Here is a 15,619-nt window from a genome sequence, read left to right as displayed (position 1 = left end):
CGCGTCCTATCTTGCCCTGCGCATCTTCTGGCCCGTCTCGACGCCGCCATTACGGACAAGCTGCTGCCAGCGCTCAGCGGCCATTCGTGTTCGGACGAGTCGGCACTGAGAAAGTTGCTATCGCTACCAGCGCGGTTTGGTGGCATGGCAATCCCTGTGCCCTCGGTGGAGGCCGAGAAAGAGTTTTCTGCATCCAGACAGATTGTGGCTCCTGTGGCGGCCTGCATAAGACCACCAGAACATCCAACAAGCACCAACGAAACTACTCAAACAGACCAGCTGAACGAGGCAATAGCCCTCAGCCGGCAGGAGGCCGGGCGTATTCGCAGAGAGAAAGCTGCCCAAGCCACGGGTCTCGTTAGCGAATTGCGCCCGGATTTGACAGCAACACAGGCGCTGTTGGTGGAGAATGCCGCGGAAAAGGGCGTATCATCTTGGGTAACGGCGGAACCATCGTCCCAAATGCAGATGGTGCTGAACAAATCGGATTTCCGAGATGCGTTCTGCATCCGCTACGGCCTGCAGCCTGACGGACTCCCCCTGACTTGTGTATGTGGTGCTGCAAACACAATAGACCATGCGATGATGTGTCCGGCAGGGGGCTACCCCATGGCACGCCACAATGAGATCCGGGACTTGTTGGCTGACGTGATGCGTGAGGCGGTCCGGGATGTGGAGGTGGAACCGCCTCTACTACCATATGATGGTGAGCGGCTCCAAGGGAGGACAGCCAACCGCTCGGCAGGTGCCCGCCTGGACATCCGGGCTTGTGGCTTCTGGACGAGACAGCAAGATGCCTTTTTCGACATCCGGGTAACACACCCAAAGGCAAGCTTGCTGTCGCGTCAGGAAGTCATCAGCCAGCTCCGAACGCATGAACGGATGAAGAAGCGCCAGTACGGAGAGCGGGTGACAGCAGTTGACAGAGGTACGTTTACACCGCTAGTTTTTTCTACCTCGGGCATGATTGGCAGAGAATGTTCAATGGCACTGAAGACACTGGCATGCCTGATTGCTGAGAAGAACGTCGACCTACACGTATCGGTTATCATGGGTCAGCTCCGTTGTAAGCTGTCAGTCTGCCTTATGCGATGGGCAGTCACCTGTTTGCGGGGTTCAAGATCGTCATACCGCCGCAACAGGATGAATTTCACGACGATGTGCAGGTTGCGGGCAGCCTGAGCGTGATAGTACCTGACAGACATTTGCCCAACATTGCCCCATGATAATGAATTCTTGAGTTTTTGGACATTGTATTGCATTGCTGCTCCATCTACATGGCTGTATTTGTGTTTCACATCTCCATTTCAAGTTTCCTAATAAAGATTGTGTCAAGTAGTAGTAGTAGTAGTAGTAGTAGTAGTAGTAGTAGTAGTAGTAGTAGTAGTAGTAGTAGTAGTAGTAGTAGTAGTAGTAGTAGTAGTAGTAGTAGTAGTAGTAGTAGTAGTAGTAGTAGTAGTAGTAGTAGTAGTAGTAGTAGTAGTAGTAGTAGTAGTAGTAGTAGTAGTAGTAGTAGTAGTAGTAGTAGTAGTAGTAGTAGTAGTAGTAGTAGTAGTAGTAGTAGTAGTAGTAGTAGTAGTAGTAGTAGTAGTAGTAGTAGTAGTAGTAGTAGTAGTAGTAGTAGTAGTAGTAGTAGTAGTAGTAGTAGTAGTAGTAGTAGTAGTAGTAGTAGTAGTAGTAGTAGTAGTAGTAGTAGTAGTAGTAGTAGTAGTAGTAGTAGTAGTAGTAGTAGTAGTAGTAGTAGTAGTAGTAGTAGTAGTAGTAGTAGTAGTAGTAGTAGTAGTAGTAGTAGTAGTAGTAGTAGTAGTAGTAGTAGTAGTAGTAGTAGTAGTAGTAGTAGTAGTAGTAGTAGTAGTAGTAGTAGTAGTAGTAGTAGTAGTAGTAGTAGTAGTAGTAGTAGTAGTAGTAGTAGTAGTAGTAGTAGTAGTAGTAGTAGTAGTAGTAGTAGTAGTAGTAGTAGTAGTAGTAGTAGTAGTAGTAGTAGTAGTAGTAGTAGTAGTAGTAGTAGTAGTAGTAGTAGTAGTAGTAGTAGTAGTAGTAGTAGTAGTAGTAGTAGTAGTAGTAGTAGTAGTAGTAGTAGTAGTAGTAGTAGTAGTAGTAGTAGTAGTAGTAGTAGTAGTAGTAGTAGTAGTAGTAGTAGTAGTAGTAGTAGTAGTAGTAGTAGTAGTAGTAGTAGTAGTAGTAACAAGGCCTCTTTTACGGGCAAATGACGCATATGCGTAAACCAAAAGCAACAAGAAACTCAATAAACAATGTCCAACAAAAGAATCTGCTGACTGCAAAAAAGGACACAAGGTAAAACTCAAGTCCAATAGATCGCGTATGGTACGTATGTGTGAACAAACCAAAAGCCGATTGAGTGGTGAATGTGGAATGTGTAAGTTGAAAACTCGAGTCTGATAAATAGCCTATTGGGGGTATATGTGTAAAAACATCATAAACCAATAGGGTGGTGGATGTATAATTTGTCTGCGTGTGAATGCTTATTTCGATCTGTCCGATAAACAAAACAAAACAAACTATTATAAAAGTAGAACCAAAAAAAACAAAAAACAAAAAAAAAAACAAAAAAAAAGACATGCTCAAAAACAGTTATGTCCGTTACGTCACAACATCCGTTTAGGATCGGCCACACAGCCCCATGCCACTACCGGAGCAGCCTGCACTCCGTGACAAACGAATTGCCACGGCGTACGCCCCGAGCTCCCCGGCATCCACGCAGACAGGTTACGGCCCAGCGGAGGAGGCAGAAGGCAATCCTGGCACGAAGATGGTGCATGACGACGGAGTACTGTAGGTCAGAGTGCTTCTCCACCACGCGCTGAACAAGCCGCTTCAGGAACATTCCACACTCTGCCCCAGCCATGCCATTCGTAGCAAACACCAACGGAGTGAAGGCACCTCGCTCGACGTCCGTGATCCTCTGGCAGTATTTTCGCTTCTTCTCCAACTCGCTGGTACGCAGTTGGCCAAGGGCTTCCGAACGCGACAGCAGGGACGCTTTAGGGTGGGTGACCCTGACATCAAAGAAAGCGTCCTGCTGCCTTGTCCAGAAACCCCCGGCCCTGATGTCCAAACGAGCTTCAGCGCTGCGATTGGCGGTCCGGCCGGCGAGCACCTCGCCATCGAGAGGGAGCAGTCTAGGCTCGACCTCCACGTCTGGCACGACATCGCCAAGGACAGCCGCCAGGGTGTCCCGGATTTCGTCATGACGTGCCATCGGGTACCCCCCATGTGGACACGTCATCGAGTGGTGTAGGGTGGTGTCCGCTCCACAAGCGCATTTGCACGGGACATCCAGTGGCAGGTACCCATAGCGTATGCACACCGCATCTCGAAAGTCGGACTTGTTCAGGATTGTCCGGTGCGCAGTAAGCGGGGCACACGTCAGCCATGACGACACGCCCTTCTCACCTGCGATATCTGTGAGGCATTTCTGAGGCGGTGGCAGATCGGGATACAACGCCGCGACTAGTGCCTTCTGCGACTTCTCCTTGTCCTTGCGACGTGAGACCGCTCGCTTGCGGGACTCGGTAACGGCTGCGACCGACGGGTTATCACGAACCGGCTGGGTGGTGTGGACCCCAGGTTCTGGCCGGGTCACAGGTCCAGGAGGATCACGAACGGACGCAGCAGAAGACGCAGCAGAAGCAGAAGCAACCGACAATGGTGGATTCCGGTGCGATGCTAAAGACACCTCCTCGCCATCGGGCACGGACGCAGCAGAAGCAGAAGCAACCGACAAGGGTGGATTCTGAGGCGATGCCAAAGACACCTCCTCGCCATCGGGGACGGCACTCCCCGAACCATCACCGACCATCAGACGTACAAGCGGCTCCGTCACCGCAACAGAAGTGGAATACTCCCGCTCCGCCTCAGCCGCCAGAATCGGGATGTTTAGGCCTCCAAGGCGGGTGGGCACTGAGAGGAGTCGCCGAAGGCTTGCCTCATCAGGCACCTCCCGACCCAAGAGGAGGGGTAGCAGGTCACGGTTGACCAGGGTATCCAGGCGCTCTAGTAACGCAGGCGGGCAGGATGCCACTCGGAGCACGTAGCGCCACTTGGAGTAGACACCCTGCAGCGTGGCGTAAACTGCATGAGGCTGAGTACGGGCCACAGATACCAGGTTCACCACCTGCCTGCACCAGGCGGATACCGCCTCCTCAAGGTACGCGGCCTTGAAGCTTCCTGTGCCGAGCACTCCTCCCAGATATCGACAACCGGAGGTGATGATTTTGATGCCGGTGCCGGCGAACAGGGTGGACGCCTCCTCCAAACACTCCTCCTTGACCAGCAGCACCGTTTTTGTTGGGTTAGGGGTATATCCGTAGGCCGGGCCAAGCTCCTTCACACTGTTCCAATAGCGCAACAGAGACCGGACACGGCCAGCGGCGGAATCGTCGTCAGCGTACCACTCCTGCACGATATCGGGGCAGAGCTCTCCCAAGCGGCGTATGAGAGGCGTTATGGCCACAGCGTATATTCCCATCGCCAAGGGATCGCCCTGACAGGTACCCTCGCGCGACAGCACTTCGCCACCACCAGCAACAAACAATCGGCTTGGCGAACGGTAGGTGTTGTGGAAGATCTGGCCAAGCGGCGGGCAGACCACGGGTACATTATGCATGGCGACGGCACGGTTCAGCGAGTTGAAAGCGTTCCCTGCGTCTACCAGTAGGATCGCCTCAGTCGCTGGTTGCTCAAAGAGGTGCTCCATGGCATGTACCGCAGCCTCGCAGCCAGATGGGACACCCGCGCACAGCTGCAGAGGAGCCGTGACCATGAGCATGTCAGGCTCTATCACTCGGGCGACAGCCTTGCAGACGATCCTACGGAACACCTCACCCACTGCGATTGGCCGCACGCCCGGGTTCTTATTGAGCGGAATCAGCCGGGCCGCAGTGAAGGCTGCCAAGGAATCCGGGTCAACATCCTCCCTGCACAGAAGCCTGGCGGTCTCCGCCATGGAAGAAGCCAGCCGGTCCGAACAAGCTCCGTAGCATGTCAGCATTCGCTGCCAAGCCTCTGCGTCAAGGCCAGACGGGCCGGATGAGCCGGACATCTCGCGAGCGACGCGTTTAATCAAGGCGGGTGTCAGCCTCTCAAACAGAATGGGATCACATTCAGGCCTGTCCGCCGCATCCACCAGAACGCTCGGGTCAGGGCTAGCAGGTAATGGGTGCTTTTCGAGAAGTGCATCTCTCACGGTCTTCCCAGTGTCGGCGTCCATGACCTCATCCATCGCCAATACCCCACCGGACGAGGCTGATGAGGCGAGACGAATGGCCGATTGTATTCTGCCGGAGAAGACCAGCTTGCTGAATCTCATATCATCAATTTGCCCATCTGCCTCCCGAGGCCCAGAGTCCCGAAGAGGGGGCAAATGTGCCTGGAGGCACCGTCCCTCGCGCAGCAGCTCACCAATCCGCCCAGATTCCCATAGGCCGAGACGCCGATCAAGGTGCGGTGCCGAAGCCCCGTACTGGGTAGCACATGGCTTCTGTAGGAGCAACTGGGAAGCCACGACCACAGCCGCCCAGGCATGCCGGCGCGCTGCACCACCAACAGCAAACGAGTGCATGAGGTCAGCCAGTAGAGCCACAAACCGCCGACCCACGGCTCCATGTGGCACAATAAATAGATTCCGACGCCACGTGATGACCTCCTCATATGCGCTGAGAACAGACTCAGTAGTAACAGCAGCAGCAGCAGCAGCAGGATCCGGTCCCGGATCCGGCACAGAACCACGTGCACCAGGGGCGTTAGAAACCGGCTCTGATCCAACAGCAGAGCGCGGTGCCACATCCGGGGCTCCAGGCCGCGGAACAGGCTCCGAAACTGGGGCACTGTCATCCCTCGAACTGGGATCCCTGGAATCACGGCTGGGGACACTCATCGCCGCAATGGAGACAGCAGCAGCTGCAGCACCATCAACACACCCGGCGGGCGGTGGAGTGGAAGCGCCACGCACAGGGCCATCAATGGGTCTCAATCGGGGCGAAAGTGCACGACGGCTACGACCACGGCGTCCCGGTACACGAGCCACCGGAGACCTGGAGGCCGACCCATCCCGAGCATGACTCCTGCCCCTTCCGACAGCGCCAGGTGATGAGCGGCGCCGCCTGCCCAAAAAGCCTGGCCTCTCAGGAGATCTATCCGAATGGAATGCTGGATTCGGATCTGCAACCGGCACAATCGGAACCAGCTGAGCATTACCAAAATTGCGGCACCTACCCGCGCGACCAGGGTAGCAGCTCTCGCAGGCCCTGGCTGACACAGCACACGAGCAGCCACGGCAGCTCCCAGTCGACTTGCTGCACACACAGCATGGCTTCGATCCACCAGCGGGCTGTGACATGCCACCAGAGCGCTAGAGTAGTACTAGTAGAGATTGATCACAACTGCACAGTGCACACGGTACCCATGCACACGGTAACCATGGCGAGAAAGCTGATTAGAAAGCTGATCCGACGCGCTCCACAAGCTGGAGATGTGTGTGCGACGGCACCCGCCAGCACTGGGCGCAATGAGCTGCGACACCAGCAAGGCAACGCTGGTACTGTAATACGGCTGGGACTAGAATATTCTAGAAATTTCGCAAAACTCTCGATGCTCTCCAAGTCCCTAACTGAAGGGACTACCGCTGAAAGGATAATGACCAGGCTAGATAGCTAGCACGCTAGATATCGACGAGCACCGCAAGCCAAGGAACCGAGGGAAATGCACACTGGGCACTCAAAAGTAGTAGTAGTAGTAGTAGTAGTAGTAGTAGTAGTAGTAGTAGTAGTAGTAGTAGTAGTAGTAGTAGTAGTAGTAGTAGTAGTAGTAGTAGTAGTAGTAGTAGTAGTAGTAGTAGTAGTAGTAGTAGTAGTAGTAGTAGTAGTAGTAGTAGTAGTAGTAGTAGTAGTAGTAGTAGTAGTAGTAGTAGTAGTAGTAGTAGTAGTAGTAGTAGTAGTAGTAGTAGTAGTAGTAGTAGTAGTAGTAGTAGTAGTAGTAGTACATATACATTTCAGATGGGCACCAAAATTTCCATGAAGTTGGACAGAAAGATATCACTTTGGCATTGAAAATTAAAATTACAAAAAAGGTATGCCGTAGCCACCTTTTTGGTTGGCTCGGCTCAAATAGTAATGGGAAGAGTCTACCAAGTTATAGCCCCCTGCAGCTACCAGGAGCATACTTTTTCAAGAACTATCAATTTGTCAATTTGGGGGTAAATTTACATATCAGTGCCATGAAGTAAATTGAAACTGCTCTGTGGATTTCCTATAAATTTGGTAAAGATGTTCCTTTGATTGATGAAAAAGTGGCTGCCAAGTTCCATGTTTCTGTCGCCACAAGAACATACCTTTTGAGTTGATTAAAGAAGCTAGTCTTGTCAAAAACCACTACCGGAAAAGAAGAAGAAAAAAGTTTATACGGGGGAGGTTCGAATCCGCGAGCCGCAAAAAATAATAATATTTCATAATATGTTTACTCCAAACCTGCGCAGAAGGATGCTCAAAGGACTAGTTTTAAATTTAGGAACGAGAGGGCCACAAGTCATCAGAACTCGTAGGCTTTCTGACGTTTCTCTTCCAACAGATGCAGTGTACAAGGCCTCGAATTTACTACGATGGACTTACTGAACACAGCATTCACTGGCTCACATGCACTAACGACAGTTCACTTTTGTCCCAATGCAGTCCACAGGCTTCTAGCTCGTCTTGAATTCCTCAAAGGCGAATGGACCCGACGGTGTTTCCGCTCCTGTCTTGAAGGAATGCGCCAGAGAAATTGTAAAGACGCTATCTCAGCTCTTTGCTTCCAACACGGAGTTCTACCTGGAAAAGTCTTCCACAAGTGGCGTCAGATTCAAGTCATAAAGGGTGGGGGAGGGTACATGAGATCAATTAGCGAAATGCCAAATCCCGTAATCCCATTTGCCACATCTCAAAAGAACAGAACTACGCCAAAAAACGCCTTTCTACGGTACATGCACAACATGACTTACAGCTTTCGTATTTTGGTTGCGGCGTTGAACAGCCCGACAGGTAGGTGAACAAGTTTATTATCATAAAATTCTCTGGGAAAACAAAGTAGAATTTTGATAGGACGTATATCACTTCCTGGAAGAATTTCTTATTACTCTATTTGGCGTCTCAGAGGAGAAGGACAACCTGTTACGAGTTATGACTAGGGATTATTATTATTTATACAGAAGAGAAAGATTATTTTTTAAAGAGTCAGCACTCAAAGAAAGTTTAAAATCGGATACTGAGCCAATAATAAAATGTAAAAAAGAGAAGAAACACATGAGAACGAGTTAGGCAGCAACTATCCACGACGGTATGTATGTATGCATAACTCATAATCACAAGGTGATCGTAGAGGCATTAATCAGCGAGAGAATTGTGAATGATGTCTCTGAATCCAACTCTATCGTGTGCTGCATGAGAGAGAGCATGCAAGGGAAGACCCGTCCAACTTTTAATGTTAGGAATCCATGATGTCGCGGGCCTTCCTCTCGGTCTAGATCCAGGAGTTGATCCTTGCAGGAAGGGCTTTGAGAAAACGTCATGTCTCGTAACATGGCCAAACCACATCAACTTGCTTGACTTCATTCGCTAGCCGCATCCTTGCTCCGATGATGTCATTGATTTCTTCCAGGATAGATTGGTTGGTACGCCGGTCGTGGTATGTTACTCCTAAGAGTCGGCGGAAACATTTCATCTCGAAGGATGAAATTCTTCTCATTGATGAGGCAGATAATGTCCAAGATTGGCATCCGTATAAAACAGTCGCTAGCACAATAGACCTAACAAAACGAAATTTAGTAGGCAAAGAAAGTGATGGCGATTTCCAAATGAATTAAAGCTCAATGATGTTTTGCTTCCCTAGTGCTAAGCGTCTTCTTATCTCCACATCAGACTTGCCATCCGACGTGATTACGGCACCTAAGTATTTAAACTGGGATACCTCTTTTATTCGCTCATTGCCTACATGGATGCACCCCAGATCACCACCGCCCTCCGGCGGTGGTGATTGACAAGTTGCCCATGCAGAGCATGCCTAATCGGCTTTTCGATCGGTTAAGAGAATGTTCAATTTTGGTCATATTATGAGCCCCAAGAACCGAACTCGGCTCAACGTAGTACTTGAAGTCACCGTTCCCATTATGTCATGTACATTTACACACACTCTGTTGAAGCACTGAAACATCGATTTTCGGCGAAATCAACAAGCGAAATTTGAAAATTCGGCGAAAAGATGGGTGATTTCTTCAAAACCACTTTCTTCGGCGAATTTTTCGGCCGGCCGATTTGGGAAATGCCTACTATCCATGCAGGTGCATTAGATGCATATTTCTATTTTCATCGGGATACAGTAAGAATCAACCGGCTACGCCCGGAGTATCATGCATCAAAACAATTATTGAAGGGATGTCACAGTGAAGCAGTGTTGCTATGCACCACAAATCCCCTCTGCACTGCACCGAATCTATACTGGAGAATCCAGAGTGACCAGCAAAGAGTCACAACCCGCACGTATCCAGTCACACTAAGGCATATCCACCATTCCCCACATATTCACCAACAAGTCAAAACTTCTAGAAAACAAGTATGAGTGCGGAAGAGTGCTGTCTTGCCTCTTCTGATTCTAGCACCCCCCACTGATACTAGTAGGGTATGGGTTGCAGGATGTGAAAAGAATGGAATTGGAAAAGATGGGGCAGGTTGATTTCATGTGCGCACCATCAAGGAATGCGTCAATCATGACAAGGTTCCATCATGAATGTGAAAACTTCGAGACTTGTCATGCCTTTGACATGGACCATTTATTCGTTCCAGATTCACCTTTGTTCCACGAGTGGACATCTGCTAAAAATGTCGCAATGAAAAATAAAATAAAATAAAATAAATGAAAAAATCCAAGCGCGTTTTGTATGGTCATACCTCAAAAAGAAGAAGATTAAGTTCCAGTACGAAGCTATCAAGTCCGATTTGAACAAGGTTGCAGGGCTCGAGTCTCTCAGGTGCCGGTGGCAATTCATGTTATTATTATTTTATTTATTTTACTAAGGTGTTTCCCACAGACCATGTGTTTGGTTAAGCTGCACAAGCAGCGCATTACTTCATCCCTTCCACTAATTGTTATCGGCCAATCAACATACTCTCACCACCTCACATCCAATCAGCACATCCCACATCACACTAACGTTACACAAACTTTTCTCATATATGCGAAAAATGGTACTGGATCATAGCAACATCCTCCTGGATAATGAACAAAAATTAATAATGATTAAAACACTGACAACAACCAACAACAACCAACAACAACACCCAACAACCGACAACAACCAACAACAACCAACAGCAACCAACAACAGCCAACAACAACCAACAACAACAAACAACAACCGACAACAACCGACAACAACCGACAACTACATCCAACAACCAACAACAACCGATAACAACCAACTACAACCAACAACAACCAACAACAACAACAACCAACAACAACCGACACCAACCGACAACAACAACCAACAACAACCAACAACAGCCAACAACAGCCAACAACAGCCAACAACAACCAACAACAACAACCGACAACAACGGACAACAACGGACAACAACCGACAACAACCAACAACAACCAACACCAACCAACAACAACACCCAACAACCGACAACAACACCCAACAACCGACAACAACACCCAACAACCGACAACAACCGGCAACAACAACCAACAACAGCAAACAACACCTGACAACACCTGACATCACCCGACAACAACCGACAACAACACCCAACAACACACAACAACAACAACAACCAACAACAATCAACAATAACCAACAACAACCAACAACAACCGACAACAACCAACTACAACCAACAACAATCAACAACAACAACCAGCAACCGACAACAACCGACAACAACATCCAACAACAACCAACAACAGCCAACAACAACAACCAACAACAACCAACAACGGACAACAACGGACAACAACCAACAACAACCAACACCAACCAACAAGAACACCCAACAACCGGCAACAACACCCAACAACCGACAACAACCGACAACAACAACCAACAACAGCCGACAACACCTGACAACAACCGACAACAACAACCAACAACCAACAATTACACCTAACAACAACCAACAACAACCAACAACAACCAACAACAAACGACGACAACAACCGACAACAACCGACAACAACAGCTACCAACAAAATAAACAACGACGACGATAACGACGACAACAAACAACAACAACAACAACAACAACATCAACAACAACGACGATGATAACGACGATACCCACAACAGTGTCCGGTAATGTGTGGTAGAGAATGGCAGTCAGCCAGACTGAGTACAATTGAACATGTAGAATAATAATAACACATTTCGCGTAGTTGAGCACTAAATAAAGAAATTCCGTGTTTTTCCCACTTCTGTCTTGTGAGCATCATCAGCAAGGTGTAGTAGCTGCTGATACTGATTTGTCCTCGAGTGTCGAGCTGCACAGTTTCTTCCAGTCTGTCTTGTCCTCTGCTTGTTGCCGGCACCTGGAAAGGTCTTCCATGGTCTTCATGGGCACACCCTCCTGTATTTCGCACGTCTCGTTGGAGACAGTCGATCGGACAAGACGAATCGAGGACATAGATCTGGCAAAACTGCTCCCGCCCAAACCTATTTCTGCCGGGGAGCCAGCCCCCAAGAGGTTCCGTCAAGCGCACCGAAAGGAAAAATTGAGAACCTTGCCACTTGGACCGAGGCCAAGCCTGATCGCCATCCGCGATCACCCTCGCTGCGCCGCTGCACTGATGCAGCGTCAAATACGTACGGTACAGGCAGCCTGTCTCGGCAGTCGTGGACCATGACACGCGGGCACGCCAGGCCCTGTCAAAGGACCCAAGCCGATCCCTGGCAGAGCTCGACACGGAGCTTTTCGCGACGTGTTTCACGGGACAGGCCCTCCCCAATTGCAACATTTGCAAGAAGGTGGGGCACTTGGCCGGAGCGTGCACCTTGGCCTTTCGCGGCAAGCAGGCGAAAGAGAGTGCAAGCACTAAATAAACCGAAATCTGCCGCCGCTACAATCATGGCGCCTGCAGCGGCCCATGTCGCTTTCGACACGCCTGCCTCTTCTGCTCAGGCTCGCACGCCGTGCCAGCCTGTCCAGCCAAGAAATAAGAGCGAACAGCAATCAGCCCCGGCACCACTTTCCTGCATTCACCCGCTCCCTAACACCCCTATGAACATTACTGCATTACACCCCAACACCTCTATCAATATTGATGCATTACACACTGAATTGCTGGCGCACCCTAATCCTGCATTTGTTCATTCTCTAATTAGCAATTTACGTGCCGGCTGTCGTATCGGGTTCACTGGACCCCGCGATGTGCCCGTACGCAGCCCGAACTTGTCTTCAGTGGCAGCACACCCCGAGATCGTCGACCAGTACCTGGCCACGGAATGCAGTCGCGGCCACACCGCTGGCCCCTTCAACGCGCCGCCACTCGTCCATCTGCGCACCCCTGGCGTAGGTGTGGTCCCCAAGAAGTCGGGCAGCCACCGGCTCATCATGCACCTGTCCGCCCCCGAGGGGAACAGCGTCAAGTCATTTGACAAGCAGGCCTACCATTTCTCTCTAATTATAATTGACACGATAGCAGACCATGTGCGCAGGACTGGACCTCTTGCACTGCGATAAGTCAGTAGGGTGCACTGCCTGGGAGTCCGGCACATGCCGACATGCCTGGGTTATGGCCCTGATACGCAGCACCATGCAACTCGCCGCTCGCCACAATTTCTGCCTGCTCGTCCGTCACGTCGCTGGCGTCGGCAACAGCATCGCAGATGCACTCTCCCGGGCCAGTTCCAGCGCTTCCGCAGTCTGCTTCCGACGCGGAGACTGCCCCATCATCACTCGCAAGTGCCCAATCCGACAACGGATAGTCGCATCCGTCTGCAGTTGGCCAAGCGCTCCAGCTGCCAATTTTTAAGCCCCCACCTACAGTTTCCGCTGTCAATGATTATCCATGCCCTGCCGGGGCGAACCCTTCATGGTCTATCTTACCACTCTGTGGGCTTACCGGGCTTATCCGGCCCCTTAGAACACCCCCTTTTTTTGGGAGGAATGGTGGCCGACACCCCGCAGGCCCCCAACCGGCGACCACTGTACTCGGGGGCGCTCTATATGTATGCGACACGAGTGGCCCGTATGGCGCAAACAAAATAAGGGCCAGGCACCGCGTTGCCGTGCTACCGAGGCAAATTGTAGAGGGCGTTAAGCCTACCTAGCAGGTTGTATGTTCGCCCGTATACTAGGGGCACGGCTCTGCGAGCCGGACCTGCTCGCTGTCTTGTGCTCTGCGTGTATATCCAGGCTCGCAAGCCGCACGCATAACATCCCGCCGGATGTCCACCTCCTGCTGGAGGATCGCCTGCAGACATCACCGCCGCAAGCAACGGCTCCGCGAGCCAACGCTTCGCCACCCGCTGTCTATTGTTCTGTGTGTCTATCCAGAGTCGCTAGCCCCACTTGCATAACATCCCGCCGGATGTCCACCTCCCGCCGGAGGATCGCTTACAGACACTACCGCTGCAAGCTACGGCTCCGCCGAGCCAAGGCTTCGCCGCCCGCTGTCTGTTGTTCTGTGTGTCTATCCAGGGTCGCTAGCCCGGTTCGCATAACATCCCGCCGGATGTCCACCTCCCGCTGGGGAATCGCTTACAGACACTACCGCTGCAAGCTACGGCTCCGCCGTGCCAATGCTTCGCCGCCCGCTGTCTCTTGTTCTGTGTGTCTGTCCAGGGTCGCCAGCCCCGCTCGCATACCATCTCGCCGGATGTCCACCTCCTTCCGGAGGATCGCTTACAGACACTACCGCTGCAAGCTACGGCTCCGCCGAGCCAAGGCTTCGCCGCCCGCTGTCTATTGTTCTGTGTGTCTATCCAGGGTCGCTAGCCCCGCTCGCATAACATCCCGCCAGATGTCCACCTCCCGCCGGAGGATCGCTTACCGCCACAAACCACGGCTACGCAAGCCAACGCTTACGTGCCACTCCATGCGTCCACCCGCAAGGCTAAGTATCTATGGATTAGGCCAATAGCAGAGGCTCCCAGCCCGCGGGGCTGGGGAGGAGGGGGCTCTCGGGTCGTATTTGCATTAGCCCCACGGGATGAGGGAGAACCTCGGCCAAACCAGCACAGGAACGCCCCAGCTTATTCAACTGAGCGAGCAGACTTGTGGCTAGTGTCAACGTCGTGTTCTAGCTTTAGTTTCTCCGCCGTGAAGTCCTGTTGTGTAAACGTAAATACACGGCTGGTCTGCGAAGAGCCGTGTAGCGCAGTGGTGACGATGTGGAGTTGTGAATTATTTAATTCGCCACTCCGTTTCGTTGCAAGAGAACAAGTCCAATGGCTTCGCCGTTGTGCTGGCCATGTATTTCTTCGGTCTGCCATAACCATGATAACTCCTGGAGGACACAGCGATGAAGCGCCAGGCGAGTAGCAAAAACATTTCAAAAAATTGATTTGCTGCTAGTGTTGTTTCCGCATTCACAACAAGTTCAGCGCGCGCGGTTCTTCCTCGCGGCTGCACTGCAAATAGGGTTGCCTTTGAAATGTTCGTTTGTACCCGTCTCTGGCCCGATTTTGATGGCCAATAGCTTAAAATTTTCAGTAGGAAAATTAGAAGAACGTCTCCGAGAGACTTTTCAATTTTAGTACAATAATCCAAATCAGAATTACGCCTGCACCAACTGATACTTTGGCTCCATATGTACGCCAAACCGTATCGATTAAAACAAAAACTCTCGGACAAATCCTTACAATGGGTATTGAGAGTATGTTCCTAGAGTTTCAGAGGCCTAGGCAAAAGCATTGGAAAAAATGAACATTTTGAATGAACCCCACTTTCAAGTTTTCAGAGATATCTGCCTGATCGCATGTACACGATTCTGGCATGCTGGCTGGATCGTGTGACAGCGGCCTGTCCAAAATGGCGCCCACGCTTTTGTGTGATGCTGTGAGCCCTGAACTTGTTTTCATGTTAATAAAGAAGCTTGTTCCTAAACGTTTTCGTCGCCATCTCATCAGAGGATTACTGGCAAATCAACAATAGCTATTAACTCAATATATATACGCACAATGCAAGTAATAAAATAGTGATTGTCGTTCTAGTTATACTGATGATTGCTTTTCTGTTTGGTCTCGTTCACGTAGTCAAAGGTATTTGCGTGTATTGGAGTCTATCTACATTTTTACCACCAAGGCGATTTTGTGTAGGCAGAAAAAGAATTTGTTTACGTTGAAATTGTTTGTGAATATAGATCAGTAGTTCTCGTTTGTGGTTGCATGGTTACTTTCTAGTGGTGAATTTATCGCATCTGTTGTCACCTGATATCGTTGATTGATGTAATGTTTCTTTCAGCTCTCATTTTCTCGCGCTAGTTAGGGTCTAAATTATTACTTGCATTGTGCGTATATATATTGAGTGAAGAGCTATTGTTGATTTGCCAGTAATCCTCTGATGAGATGGCGACGAAAACGTTTAGGAACAAGCTTCTTTATTTACATGAAAACAAGTTTTGCTAATGG

The 15,619-nt window shown here is 50.3% G+C and overlaps 1 protein-coding gene across 1 annotated transcript in view; it reads right to left on the bottom strand.

Annotated features, from left to right (window-relative positions):
• The window catches only part of LOC135821755 (carboxypeptidase N subunit 2-like), a 178,932-nt gene that overhangs the window by 22,768 nt on the left and 140,545 nt on the right, over positions 1–15,619 (bottom strand). Inside the window, exon 9 of the mRNA XM_065334753.1 lies at positions 7,994–8,065. Within this exon, the coding sequence (XP_065190825.1) occupies positions 7,994–8,065 (72 nt within the window). The remainder of the gene's footprint in view (positions 1–7,993; positions 8,066–15,619) is intronic.

This window comes from Sycon ciliatum, chromosome 7, assembly GCF_964019385.1.
Source record: "Sycon ciliatum chromosome 7, ocSycCili1.1, whole genome shotgun sequence".
NCBI classification, from domain to species: domain Eukaryota; kingdom Metazoa; phylum Porifera; class Calcarea; order Leucosolenida; family Sycettidae; genus Sycon; species Sycon ciliatum.
This window is presented reverse-complemented; position numbering and strand designations above follow the sequence as displayed.